This window comes from Nylanderia fulva, unplaced genomic scaffold, assembly GCF_048542155.1.
Source record: "Nylanderia fulva isolate GAGA-0341 unplaced genomic scaffold, ASM4854215v1 Scaffold9, whole genome shotgun sequence".
NCBI lineage: Eukaryota > Metazoa > Arthropoda > Insecta > Hymenoptera > Formicidae > Nylanderia > Nylanderia fulva.
The window spans coordinates 14,733-28,458 of record NW_028191026.1 but is presented as its reverse complement, the minus strand read 5'-3'; the positions used below and the strand labels follow the sequence as shown (position 1 = coordinate 28,458).

General features: G+C 28.0%; 3 protein-coding genes across 7 annotated transcripts; 2 read left to right on the top strand and 1 right to left on the bottom strand.

The window, feature by feature from the left end:
• Window positions 1–300: 300 nt before the first annotated feature.
• On the bottom strand, window positions 301–1,607 carry LOC114946407 (RNA exonuclease 2-like). Of its 3 annotated transcripts, none has more exons than XM_029322869.2 (5): window positions 1,488–1,607; window positions 1,138–1,208; window positions 909–1,070; window positions 603–823; window positions 301–484 (listed from the first exon to the last, which is right to left on the bottom strand). In XM_029322869.2, exons 1-5 carry the CDS (start codon window positions 1,573–1,575, stop codon window positions 355–357), a joined length of 672 nt encoding a protein of 223 aa, XP_029178702.1. In that variant the 5' UTR covers window positions 1,576–1,607; the 3' UTR covers window positions 301–354. The 3 variants fall into 3 exon arrangements, with proteins under 3 accessions (XP_029178702.1, XP_085345902.1, XP_029178701.1); XM_085489776.1 differs by having other exon boundaries at window positions 1,478–1,543; XM_029322868.2 differs by lacking the exon at window positions 1,488–1,607 and adding an exon at window positions 1,301–1,375.
• A 436-nt stretch (window positions 1,608–2,043) lies between these two features.
• On the top strand, window positions 2,044–8,004 carry Not10 (CCR4-NOT transcription complex subunit 10). 2 transcript variants are annotated; one of them, XM_029322963.2, is made up of 11 exons: window positions 2,059–2,123; window positions 2,319–2,761; window positions 2,993–3,321; window positions 3,879–3,988; window positions 4,456–4,607; window positions 4,956–5,155; window positions 5,417–5,711; window positions 5,844–6,191; window positions 6,577–6,686; window positions 7,243–7,321; window positions 7,532–8,004. In XM_029322963.2, the coding sequence occupies exons 2-11, from the start codon at window positions 2,365–2,367 to the stop codon at window positions 7,585–7,587; spliced, it is 2,076 nt and encodes a 691-aa protein (XP_029178796.2). In that variant the 5' UTR covers window positions 2,059–2,123; window positions 2,319–2,364; the 3' UTR covers window positions 7,588–8,004. The 2 variants fall into 2 exon arrangements, with proteins under 2 accessions (XP_029178795.2, XP_029178796.2); XM_029322962.2 differs by having other exon boundaries at window positions 2,044–2,761.
• Window positions 8,005–8,397: 393 nt separating this feature from the next.
• On the top strand, window positions 8,398–12,860 carry Achl (La ribonucleoprotein translational regulator Achilles). 2 transcript variants are annotated; one of them, XM_029322964.2, is made up of 5 exons: window positions 8,398–8,538; window positions 8,944–10,130; window positions 11,076–11,406; window positions 11,832–12,068; window positions 12,375–12,860. In XM_029322964.2, exons 2-5 carry the CDS (start codon window positions 9,393–9,395, stop codon window positions 12,674–12,676), a joined length of 1,608 nt encoding a protein of 535 aa, XP_029178797.2. In that variant the 5' UTR covers window positions 8,398–8,538; window positions 8,944–9,392; the 3' UTR covers window positions 12,677–12,860. The 2 variants fall into 2 exon arrangements, with proteins under 2 accessions (XP_029178797.2, XP_029178798.2); XM_029322965.2 differs by lacking the exon at window positions 8,398–8,538 and having other exon boundaries at window positions 8,563–9,088; window positions 9,225–10,130.
• Window positions 12,861–13,726: the final 866 nt, after the last annotated feature.

The window sequence follows — 13,726 nt, the reverse complement described above, 5'->3', positions numbered from 1 at the left end:
TCCATAGTCTGATACAGGCTTTATTGCTTGTTTTTATCATGGCCTTTGGCTGAAATTGTCAGTAAATGTATATTTCTCTTCTATACGTGCTTTCAGATTCATGCATGATGCGCATGAAGCGACAAAAAATCTATAATTTGTGTAATGAGACCTAGAGTGCGCTTCATCTCCATAGATTTTATGGAGCGAAATAGCGCAACGCACGACAACGCAATCGTGAGCGTTGAAATCATTCACGAAAATTGTAAAACATTCTCAATTGGTTGCTCTTATTTCGCTTTTTAGGGATCGCTTTAAAACTTTTTCAGTGTCAATATTTATTACCAAGATCTTTAAAAATCCAATGAAGATCTATTATTTCTTTCCTATAAATAGATGTTCTCTATAATAATAAAGCTCGTTCAAACTATCTTTTATATCAACAGCAGCTCTGTGACAATATTGCTTTCTTGGAACTGCTTTATCTATACTTGGTTGCCATCTTCTGTATGATAAAATATTATATATATATATACACATATAAATTTAAAACACATTCTATACATTAGTCCTCGCTTTTTGAAATATGTAGATAAGATAGTAATTGTAAAGTAACCAAGTACCTTGCCAACTCTTTGATTGTGCTGACATCGATAATTCTGTAGTGTAAATAATTATCGATCAATGGCATATATTTCCTGAGGAAAATACGATCCATGTAAACCGAATTACCAGCTAGTGGACACACTTCCTTTGGAACATGGTTCTCCAAATATTGAAGCATTTTTTGTTGAGCTTCCTCCAATGTAATCTTACTCGAGCGACAATCTTCGATTAAGCCAGTCTAAAATTTATTTTAATAATTTATGAATAATTAATAATAGTTACACTATGAAAAGGAGATTACCATTCTAAAAAGATTAAATTGCCTTTTTATGTTGTACTTTGCACCAGTCAGACATGTTTTCCAAAATTTCATCCGATTGATGTATAATAATGTTTAAGCAATCGCTCACAGGCCTTAAATGTTCATCGGTTATTAAACATGCGAGTTCTAAAATATGACACGTTTCCACTTCTAAACCTGTCATCTGGAAGATTTGTTCTTTTCAATTCTTTTCATTAGTTACTGTTAAATAATGTGAAACAATTTTATACCTCCATATCAAGCCATACAATGTGCTTCTCATTTTTACTACTTCTTTCCATTGCTGTTGAAATGACATGATCTGTACAAAATCATTTACCTTTTTAATTTGTTTCAAGTTTCATATATAATTGTTAGGCGAAAATGCTAGTTGTATGTACAAGATGTACCTACACATAGTGAATATATGTTTACATATAAATATAATAAAGAGCAAAGCATTATAAAATTCAAGATCTTGTATGTATGTATATACAACTATCATGTCGCATTTGTCTGATAGTTAATATATGTATATATACATATGTAGATATATATATATATTTTTTGACTGTATATTTATACAATTACATATAATTACTATTATTTAAATAACGCTGAGCACCAGGATACATATACTTCGAAAAATATTTAACAACACGTTTTATAGTAATCATACTTATATCCATACATAGTCCATAGACATATTAAGATAGACTGAGAAGAAAATTAAGGCCCTTGCACAATGCCAAGCAACAGGAATAGGAATAAGAAATAGAAAATATCCACCAATAGGAGCAGAGAATAATATCTATCTTCTTTTCCGATTGGTTGATATTTTCTATTTCTTATTTTATATTTCTATTGCCTGTTGCCTGGCATTGTGCAAGGGCCTCTATTCAAATAGAAATAGAGAAAGAAATAAATTGATAAAAGAGAAAAAGGATATGAGCTGTCTATATATCTTTTTTTTTCATGCCTGAATACTGATTTATATAATTTTTTTCGAGAACGAAAACGTGAAACAATAGAACCAGTAGTTGCATACTCTACTCTTTTTTCGTTACTTCTGACGAAATAAAATTTATTGCCAACTTGACCATTCGAATCAACTCGAAGAAAATCGAATATCGAATTCCGATGTATCGCCCTTGATGTTCGTCTATGTATTTTACACATCCATAGTCATAGTTTAATTGTGGATACTCGAGAGAACTCGAGTAGAATTTAAAAAAGTGTACGTAATAACATTTGTGCGTCATATTATTTAAATATTGTATATTGTAATTGTTTGCATTAAATCAATTAATTTAAACTTTTGTCATCTGAGAATAAAAAATTTGGATAACCTATTAAAGAGACCTGCCAAAAATGAGATATTTTCAGATGTAATATAGAAACATTTAATTATTAGAATTCTACCACTTTATAGAAATTCACAGTTTTGTATTCATTATTGAAGAGCAATTGTATCAATTATGAATGAAACTTTAGAAACACAAAATAAAGACTCTGTCATAAGTGAGCAAGAACGTGATTTAGCACAAAATGCATTATCGGAATTTCAAAAAGGGTCTTATGCCTCATGCTTATCTTACTTAAATAAGTTAGAAAGCCTCCGGCCTATGGATCTCAAAGTTACACACAACAAGGTTGTGGTGGAATATTATAAAAGTGATTTGAAAAAGACCGAGTTAATGCGAAAAAGTTTAATTGCTATATGTGGCCAAATATCAACAGATTCCAATGAGGCCATAGATGATGTTGAGAAGTGTGTTATGAGATATAATCAAGCTGTTTTATTGTATCATACTAAACAATACAATGCTGCGCTTCAAATCATGACCAGGCTATTTGCCTTTATCGAGCCAATGGGTTTGTATAATTATGTTTTTCAGTAGAAAAATTGGATGTTGTAAGAAAGATAAAAAATTAATATTTATAATATATAGAGTAAATGATTGACATATTGTTTGATATAAATAAAGCAAATGTTTTCTTTCGACATTATGCATATATGTGATTTTGTATGTATATAATTATACACATATACATATATTCATATACATATATTCATATACATATATTCTTTCTTTCTGATTGTAGAAGAAACCTTAGCAAATAAAGTTTGTCTCCTACTGATCGAATTATATATAATAATGGAACAACCGGATCCAGCTCTTTCAATATTAAATTATGTCGAAAGTCAGTATGTATCTATCGATGGTTCTAAAATATCATCCGTTGACAAGGACGGAATAATAAAGTCTAAAATAAAGGAGCAAAAAGAACAAAAGAAAGACATCAATGATACAGTGATCGATGCATTCAAGATTAAACTCTTAAAATGTAAAGCAAGAATATATCTTTTGACTCATCAATTGAAACTCTGCAAAAAAGAATGGAAAACATTAGTTTCGCTGGGCACAATAGTGGTAACATCATTATTTATTATAATAATATACTAGAATGATTCATTAATTTATTATGGATAGATTAATAAATGGATCAATAGATTGAGAAGTGTAGGACAGATTTATGTTTATTTAGAATCCATATTGATTTGATAATTTAATCGATGGTATTATATATTGCAATTTTTACAAATTTTAGAATTATATATCATTACGATCAAACCAAATTAAATTTTAATTATTGCAAAGATTATGTTTTTTGCAATTAAAATAAAAATAAAAAGATATTTGTACAGAAATCTTTTTTGTGCACACACTTTTATTATAAAAAAGAACTTTGAATGTAGATAGTAAATTTCATCTTAGATAGGACAGGATGATAGGATTTGTGCTAGTATGCATATATATCGTGAGTGTGCAAATACTTGTTTATTTATTGTAAATATTGTACAAAATTGTACACCTACATGTATACAATATTATATATGGCATTTATTATTTTTCCATATAATATTTTTGATTAAATTTATAAATACATATTTTCACACGGATTTATTAAATTACTCTATTATTTCTAGAATACATCAACCATTTTTTTAAAGGCTAATCTGGAGTATTTACGAGGAAATTACAAGAAGGCAATGAAATTGTTGAATTCCGCAACAATAGAAAGACATTTAGATTACAAGTATGTTACAAATATTATTAATTAAATCATATGTGCATGAAAACAAAGTCTCACAAGAATCTTAATTAAACGTTCTTAATATTAATTATATAAAGTTAAACACTAATATAAATGTTATGCATTTTGAATATTTTCAACACTACAAGTGATATAATAATTGTACAATAGGAAAAAGAATATTCAACATATATTAGCAAGAAATTCCATAGGGTTAAAATATGACGAGATATATAAAATACAATAAAAAAAGACGAAACACATAAAATTAGCATATTTCATGAATCTGTAGATGAAATTGGAATCCCTGAAAGATTTTGTGCAACTTTGTGTGTGTATGATGGAAATCATTTTTATCTTTAAAATGTAACAATATGTGTGTGTGTGTGTGTGTATGTATATATAAGTAAATAAATTGTCAAATTGTCTGTATTCTTCTAAAACACATTGCATTAATATGTAAATTACAGATTACATGGAGAATCTTCGGCTGTTTTATATTATAACAATATAGCATGCTTATACTTTGCAATGAGCAAACCAAATTTAGCTTGTCTTTATCTTCAAAAAGCTTTACATGAAAACAAATGTGCAGTAGAGAGTGTACAAGTCAAAGACAGTGGTAATTTATATATATATATATATATATATATATATATATATATATATATATATACATATATACATATACATATGTATATATGTATATATATATATATATGTATTTGTATATTTATGTAGGTGTAAATAAGCTGTTATATTTAATATAATTCATATTGTTCTGGTTGAGTGCATTTTACTCATTTTTATTTATAAAATAAGCAAGTATATAGAAATTTTTAATATATTGAAGTATGATTTTTACAATCTCTTATTTCTCGAAACATTTATATAATGAAACATTTTTCTTGATAATATTGTCAATTATTTATACAACTGTCATTAAAAAATAAAAACTTATTTTATGCAGATCCTTTATTTTCTCAGTCGCTATACACACTTGGTGGCGATAAACATTACGAGCTGATGTACAGTTTGGGTGTATCGTTATTGCATGCTGGTAAAGCATCAGAAGCCTTTGATCGCTTTACAGAAGCTGCACAAAAGTTGCATAATAATCCTAAACTTTGGCTCAGAATGGCAGAATGTTGTATCTCTAACCACAAGGATGTAAGTATATATGATATCGATTTTTATATTGTATTATAATATTTTGATAGTGTGTGACTGTTTATATATTATTTAATGAAAATGTGTGTGTGTGCATATATATATTATATATATATATATATATATATATATGCACACACACATTTTCAATAAATAATATGTACACAGTCACACACTATCAAAAACATATATATATATATATATGATTAAATATGTTGTGCTTAATGTAATGTAAACAATATAATTTAATATATTTTTTAGTCAAACAAAGTGGATTTTGATCCAAAGCGACGCAAAGATTTAGTGCAGAAAGTTATAGGTTCTGGTATTCATAAGAAAATCATATTGGCCGCATCTCTTTCAAAAAATGTTAATTATCATTCAGAAGGCCTATCCTATGCAATTCCACAACCAACATTGGAGTTTGGAAGTTTATGCCTGAAGAATGCATTAAATTTATTACCAAATAATAATGAGCCCAATTTGCCTCAAACGGCTATAATAAATTCACAAACAGTGACAAGTACACTACCATTAACATCTAGTCACAACTTGGGTACACATTATAATTTACAAACATATTATTTTATATGCCTCTTTCTATCTTTCCGCTTTTATACTCTCTTCCCTTTTCCTGTCTTTTTATGTGTGTTTATGTGTATAATAATCTTTCATACAATTATTTTAGGTATGCACCATGCAACATTAATGTCCCAAGCTACTATTATCGAATCTTTTAATTTGAAAATTAGTGTATTAGCTGCTAGTGCATATATTTCTTTGTGTCTTGGAGATTATATACTTTCGCTCGAACATGCAAAGGCTTTACTAAATTTTAATAAGTTACCTGGAGCGTATAAACTGTTGGGTAATTTATATGCCGCCGAAAGTCTGATCTTTATGGATAGAATTAGCGAAGCACTGGAGTATCTCAAGTTTGAAAATCTTCAAGATTTGCATACAACTATATCAATGCCAGAAGTTCAAGAGAAAGATAAAGAAAAAATGGAGGAAGTTACAGCAAAGCCTACAAAAGGTGAATTAAGAAAATAATGTTTTTCCTTTTTATAAATTTTATATGAATTTTTTGTTTGAAAGAAAGAAAGCAACAGTTTTTCTTTATTTTTTAAAATTTTGATAGATTTAAAGCTTTGAAATAAAAAAACAATGTGTTTTTTTCAACAACAATTTCAAACAATTTTTTTATTTTGAAAAGTTTTAAAGATTAAAAAAAAATTTGTATAGATATATATATATATATATTTTTTTTTTTTCAACTTTTTTATTAGTAAACATTTTTTTGTTTATACTGGAGTTTTCTCAAAATGTAATAATTTATAATATAATAATTCTATGAACTAATAATAATTTTATTGTTAGTAATAAGTTATAGATAAATTCCTTGTCACTTTAAATTGTAGCATGGTATCCTACTACAGTTTCTACCGGCATTGCTGTGTTACATTACAATTTGGCTGTAGCTTACGCCATACGAGGTGAACTAGATAAATCTGGAAAAACTTTAAAGCAAGTAAGTGTATATATATCAAGTGTATATTTATCATGGGGCATGTTTCGATATTACTGAAAATATATATAATATACTATGTAACATAAACTATAGATTTTCAGTATTAACAGTGTATATGGAAACATGCTCATAACTAATTTAATCATTTAACATTAAAGGCATTAGAATTAAAAAGAATTTAATTATTATTGTTATTTGAAAAAGATCTCTGACAAACTAATATACTATAATTATTAATATTATTATTTAACATTAATATAACATTAATATTCGACAAGATAATTTTTATTAATCTTATATCTGAAAAATTGTTTCAACCTTAAGAGATCTATACATTATATATATATATATATATATATATATATATATATATATATACAATTATTAATAATTAATATGAAAGTATAAGCCTATACACTTTAATTAAAAAAAAAAAAAAACATTAAATCTAATTTATAATGATAATATTATAACAAAGAATAGAAATTGAAAATTATGTGTGCTAAATTCTTAATATTTGTCTTTATTCCTACTAAATTAATTCCTTTTATTCTAGATATGGACGTCTAAAGAATCAGATTGTGATATACCTATACAAGTGATAATGCTAGCTTTGTACATAGAGCTACAATTAGGTAATATCATTTTTCAGAATTAGCATAAGTCTATATAAAGTTTTAAAGAATAATTTTATATATATATATATATATATATATATATATATATGTATACATATATAAAGTTTTAATTTTTGATAAGAAATATTGCATACTTTAGATATATTTATGATCGAATATTGATGTATAATTACAAAATATATTGTCTACAAATTTTTAAAATTCCAGGTCGTGCTGACACTTCAAAGTCAATAATAAAACAACATTGTCCACAATATCGTTAACAATCAAGATATAAAATATATCTCCAAAAAGCTACAAATACTAATATTCATAATGCGCGCGCATACATATGTATATAAATTAAAAATAAATTGGTTCTCAAGGTAATAATGTATGTGAAAAACTTGCATAGTAGCAAAAATATATTTGAAGCTAATGACACAGAATAATCTAAATTGAAATGTTGCAGCAATAAATCATTATCTTTCTAAAAATATGAGAATACAATTTACGTGACAAAAAAAATTTGTAAAATATTTTCTATATAAATCTCTTAACAATGTCTGTGTTATATAAAGTACCGAAATTAAATGTACAGATTGAAAATTTTAAGGGAAGACACTGGTAAAAATCTGTTTAAAAGACAAACATTTTGTCTTTTTGCATTATATTAAAAATTTCAGTAAATTTGTCTGCTACATCATTTTCTTTTTTTCTCTTTTCTATCAATTTCTTTCTCTTACTAAAAAAAGAGTTGTAGGTAAATCACTTGGAAAATTACATATACACATGCATGTGCTCGCGCGCGCACGGGTGTGTAATTTATTTTATACATATTTCTTCTCTCATGTCTTTCTCTTTTCTCCTTCGTCAATTTTTAGAGACCAAGGTTATCATCCCGTCTTTTAAAGCAATCCAGTTTGATGCGACACTGACGAGTCGAGAAACCGAATCCTTTCATTTCGACGACTTGTGGATTGTTTCGTCCTTCACGGCCATATATGCGTGATACCAGCCGCACTTGACCTATATATTGTTATGCCGTTGGCGTACGGATGCAATCGTTTGTATGCGCGAAAATGCCCGTAGGGCCTTACCCAAGATTGAGTCTGGTTCGTCGTCGTAAGTTCTGTTCTTTCTGTCGGAGCATCAAACCGATAATCTTTCACGGATGTGGAATACTGCCAAGTGCTAATTACGATTAACATGATAGAACTTTGTTCACAAGACGGGTATTTATATACTTTAATCTTTATAAAATTAAAATCTTTATAAAAATAAAACCTTTATATAAAATACCCTTTATAATGTATGTATAGTGTATGTACAGTAATTGTTTTAAAATATGTGTATCACAATTATACATGCTTTACATTGCAAGCTACACATATTTAACACACTTTGTAAATTGCTTTGTATAATACCAATTATAAGATTTGTAGGATTAAAATTATTTAATAAACTTTTATTTATTTATAATAGAGAAATTGCCAATATAAAAAAATTACTAAAAAAAGAAGTACATTTTATAAATTGTATAAATAAACTTTCATTAGACGATTATCAATGTCGCATAGTAAGATACAAAGTGTATAAAGGGTTAATATAAATCTTCCATTTTCTCCTTCGCGTTCAAGGTTTATGCAAGTATACCCTTCGATCATTTTCCGAATACCTTATTTTTGACTGGCATTCAAGAAGGCCGCGAGATCATTGTAGCTTTGCCATCGCATCGTGCTTGGCCGACCGTGGCTATAAAATGAATCACCAGCAGCATAGGAGGTCAGTACGCGACGCGAGTATATTTGAGAGAGTACTCTTGCGTAAATTTTTATATCTATATATAATACATATATATTTCGTAAAAATTTATATTTTTTCACAATTGTAATTAAAATGTACGAGTACTTTATTACAGAGAAGAAGAGAATTTATCAGTGATATTTTTAAATATGTCCAAGGGATGTAAAAACATTTAAAATTTGTAGAAAGAGTTATAATTGAGAGTACGAAGAAAATGGTTTGTTACTCTTATTAACATTATAAATAATTTTGGGAAATAGCCATTTTATATAATTTGATAAAAATGGAATTGGGAGCGCAACAAGAATCGAAAAACGAGATGAACAGTCTATCGTTTTCACCTCCGCCTATGAAAAAGTCTGAAACGAGAGACAGTATTTCCTCCGTTGACAGTGACGTGAGTCTTTCCTTTGATAGAAGAGGCTCCAAGAGCGAAGAGGCTGACTTATCGGATTATGATAGCGAAATGAGATCTGCGAAAGGGATTGATGTGGAACAAGATTCGGGCGCGGATTCTATGAATGATGCCACACTGGAGAAACTAGAAAATGAGAAACAATCGGAATCTCGGCTAATTGAGAAAATAACGACACATGATATCGACACATTGAATGATGATCTGGCTGATAAGATATGCGCTCAAGTGGAATTTTACTTTTCCGACGAAAATATTATAAAGGATGCGTTTCTGCTGAAACACGTGAAAAGGAACAAAGAAGGCTATGTATCTTTGAAATTGATATCCAGTTTTAAGAAAGTAAAACACCTGAGCAGAGATTGGAGAGTGGTTGGAGTAGCTTTAGCAAAATCTAAGAAACTCGAAGTTAATCCACAAGGGACTAAATTGCGTAGAGTAGATCCTTTACCACCTTTTGATCAGACGACACGTTCTAGAACTATATTAGCGGCCAGATTACCGATAGAAAAGTTGACAGTTGAATCTGTCGCCGAGATTTTCAAATCTTGCGGTGAAATAGCGTTGATAAGAATTCTTAGACCTGGACACCCTACACCTTCCGAGGTAAAGTGTGCTTGATTTTTTCGATCGAACATATATTCCAGAATAGAATACAGATATAAATAGGAGTTTTAAATCTCTGAAATATGCGTTAAAGAATAAAATTATTATATTTCTTTTTGTCTAATTCAATTATAGTAACTTTATTTAGAAACATGGATATCCATACAACTAGATGATCGACTTTAATTTTTTCGAATATTTCTGAAGAAAAATGAAATAAAAAAGTTTAAACAAAAGTTGTAGGTTTTAAAGGGAGATAATAGTTGTTTGTCATAAATCTGCCCTCACTAGTCAAATTTTTCATAATTGCATTGTATAGTGACGTAATCTGCAAGGATTATTATTGTGATATAATGTGCTTGTATAAGTTGTAATCTTATATTCAACGTAGCACTCACGCTAGCAAGTTATAAGTCGATACGTAAAAACTAAAACATAGGGTTTCCACTGCAGTGATTATTCAATATATTCGCAATTCTTACATGTTGTCAATCAAGACATTATTTTATATAATTTTAATTTACTTTTTTTACATATTAAGAAAATCATATTTAATAATTTTTTAAACAATAATAATTAATAATAAACTGTATTTTACATTATCCGTAAATTATTTATTTTTTAAATTTAATTTGCAATTTAGTTTAATGGGTAATTTATATTTAATTTGTATGATACATGTTGAGTATTGCATGTTACATTTCTCGCGCAAATGTCATCTTATATAGCTAATATATCACAATAATTAATACTGAAAATGACGTCGATAAAAAAAATTGGACATATAAAACTTATAACGTAAAATGTTTCGATATATCAATATTCTCGATAATAATGATATTAAAACAAGGAATAAAACTGGCAATAATTTTCTTATACACGTGCGCGGACACACACACACACACACACACACACATACGCATAAACACAAACATACACGCACAGGTGCGTCAAGCAATCTCCAAAAGGCCGGAATTGGCTTCCAACGAAGAGTACGCCATGGTAGAATTTACAGACTCCATTTCTGTCCAAATCGCTATGCAAATGACCTTGGGTGATGCGAAAATATACGAGTTACATCAATTGGCTGATAAGAAGAGGAAACACCAATCCACGAGGAAAGGTGTTTTAAATAGAATATCCAGAGAGAACAATATATATTATAATTCATCCAGTTGTCCCAGTGGATCTGAAACTGAAGATGGAAAAGCAAGGTATAAGAAAAATATTCAGGGACATTCGACGTATCATATACATAGGAGTTATCCTTCCCAAGGTATTTTATTTAAATATATATTGGGTCGAGTCTTAAGTCATTTCGGTTTTTTACTATAATATTATGATTCATACTATGATTTATTCATTCAAAGGCGATTTTTTTTGAAGTAATTTTATTCAGTTATGTATCGACTATTTCTTTCGACGACCTTTTGCCATCTTTCATTCGGGTAACATCATGATGCCACGCTCAAAGAACTTTTGGCTTTTATCAGCAAAAAACTATATACGCAGATATACAGTAAATCGAAATGATTTAAGACTCAATCCAATATATAATATAGTAAAAATATAAAATTATATATAATAAGAGTAACAGTATAAATAGTAAGATATAATAATGATAAAAATAGTAAAATAAATTATGGTTGTAAATAATATTTATTTAATATTATATTAATCGATTTATACGTTTGCTATTAGGACCGCCTTCACCGGACGTATGGTTATCTCGTAAACTCTCTTCCTGCTCTATATCCAATTCTGACAACGGTTTTATATTTCGACGGCTGTCTTCATGTTCCGGATCTAGTTCAGATTCTGGTAGACGTTATTCCACGTGTTCATCCGGTTCCGAAGCAGCTTTCTTTCATCCAAGTTATTCGAATACCTTCAATCATCATCATGAAAATCGCCGATATTCTTGCTGTTCATCAACAGGTTTGTATATGTGTAATCGCAATGTATAATACAAGTGTCACGAATAAAATACAAAAGAAGCGAAGTCGAAAAAATTATGGAGATTGAAACACTTTTGGTTAAGAAATTATCAGAAATTATATGTGTTAAAAGTTGCGTGTTATCAGAATGGAGTATCAATCGCATGGTAATCACACTTGTTTTCCTTCGTGGTATATTGTATCGTGTGAACGTAACTTCTATGTTAGATAAACTGCAAGTAAAGTAATAAATATTTTTAAAGATTCAATATAATTATATAATTTATGACATTGTTACCTATTATAGGTTCTTCTATGGAATGCGGAAGAGATTGTTATATCGCAAATCGTCGCGGATCAGCTGATTGTGGATCATTTTTTAGAAGATTGTCGATGTGTAATCGTGATATTGGCTACGATACTAACATGAGAAGATTGTCTCTGTGTTCTTCGAATTCAGACCAGAATGGATTTTATCGATCAAAAAGCAATAATGGTATCGCGATGATGCATTTACCCGAGAATGTAACAAGAATGCCAGCAGGACCCGACGGCACTCGTGGCTTTTTCGATCGTTCTACAAGAATATTTATAAAACCTACTTGTTGAGTGCTTTAGATAACTCTTATAAGATTAGAAAGATTAATAGTTGATACATATGTAACATGATTGATGGTTTTTTTTTAACAATCAATGCAATATATAATAAAACAAATGTTTGAAAATAATAACGAAACTTGATTGTCGATAACATATTATAATTTTATTCGAATAAAATACATTTTTTTTTATTTGTGTTAATTCTATGCTTTTCAGAAGTATATATATTTAAAAATTGTTAGATTATTAGTGTGGATCATAAATTGTAAACGTTGAAAGATAATTATTATTATATTGTAAAAAATCGGGATATAGAAAAGAAAGGTTCTATATTGCTCTTGTTTGAGATTGTTTAATTAAAAAATTTTAAAGATGGAAGACATAGTATTATACTATCATCTTTATGATCTGCAAATAATAATCAGATACAATTTTAATCAGATTCAATAAATTATTTATAAAATATATATTAAGATATATATTAATATATATTAAAATATATATCTCGAAAAGAGGGCTATTCTGCTAATATCTTTTATATTTTTTACCAGGCTCTTTTACTTTTCGAAGAGTTTGTATCGTTAATTGCGATAATAATTTTATGATTACTTTAGAATCATTATTTAGATATTGTAAATCATGTTTATTTGAGACGTCTTCTCCTATATTTAAAAAAAAAAAAAAAAGTGATCTGTATTTTTTTTTTTTTTTACTGTTATTGAATAAAAACCTATTCGTAAATATTTATTAATATTATTAAAAATAATCTTTTATTGTTTAAAAACTCATTAATTTAATAAATGGAAAACATTTTTTTTTTTTTTTTTTTAACGATAAAAATTGTTATTGTTAACAAAAAAATATTAATTTTGTTGTAACAATTAAAAAATCAAGTTAAATCTAAACCAAATCGATAATAAAATCATTATTACAACATAGTATCTTTAATTAAGTAAAAGTTGTAAATAACTTCTTTAATCTTGTTGTAATTGTTGAAAAGTATGGAGAATAATATATTAACCGTTATGAAACGTTATGATGTTAAATGGATCAATAATA

What these genes read in the sequence shown, in the direction of transcription:
- LOC114946407 (XM_029322869.2), bottom strand. Translation starts at nt 1,575, where the DNA reads ATGGATATAAGTATGATTACTATAAAACGTGTTGTTAAATATTTTTCG. An exon ending in TCAGCGTTATTTAAATAATA is followed by an intron (nt 1,209 to 1,487) that starts GTAATTATATGT and finishes GATTTTGTACAG; the next exon opens with ATCATGTCATTTCAACAGCA. An exon ending in GCAAAGTACAACATAAAAAG is followed by an intron (nt 824 to 908) that starts GCAATTTAATCT and finishes AATAAATTTTAG; the next exon opens with ACTGGCTTAATCGAAGATTG.
- Not10 (XM_029322962.2), top strand. Translation starts at nt 2,365, where the DNA reads ATGAATGAAACTTTAGAAACACAAAATAAAGACTCTGTCATAAGTGAG. An exon ending in TTTCGCTGGGCACAATAGTG is followed by an intron (nt 3,322 to 3,878) that starts GTAACATCATTA and finishes TATTATTTCTAG; the next exon opens with AATACATCAACCATTTTTTT. An exon ending in TGTACAAGTCAAAGACAGTG is followed by an intron (nt 4,608 to 4,955) that starts GTAATTTATATA and finishes TATTTTATGCAG; the next exon opens with ATCCTTTATTTTCTCAGTCG.
- Achl (XM_029322964.2), top strand. Translation starts at nt 9,393, where the DNA reads ATGGAATTGGGAGCGCAACAAGAATCGAAAAACGAGATGAACAGTCTA. An exon ending in TAGGAGTTATCCTTCCCAAG is followed by an intron (nt 11,407 to 11,831) that starts GTATTTTATTTA and finishes GTTTGCTATTAG; the next exon opens with GACCGCCTTCACCGGACGTA. An exon ending in TTCTTGCTGTTCATCAACAG is followed by an intron (nt 12,069 to 12,374) that starts GTTTGTATATGT and finishes TACCTATTATAG; the next exon opens with GTTCTTCTATGGAATGCGGA.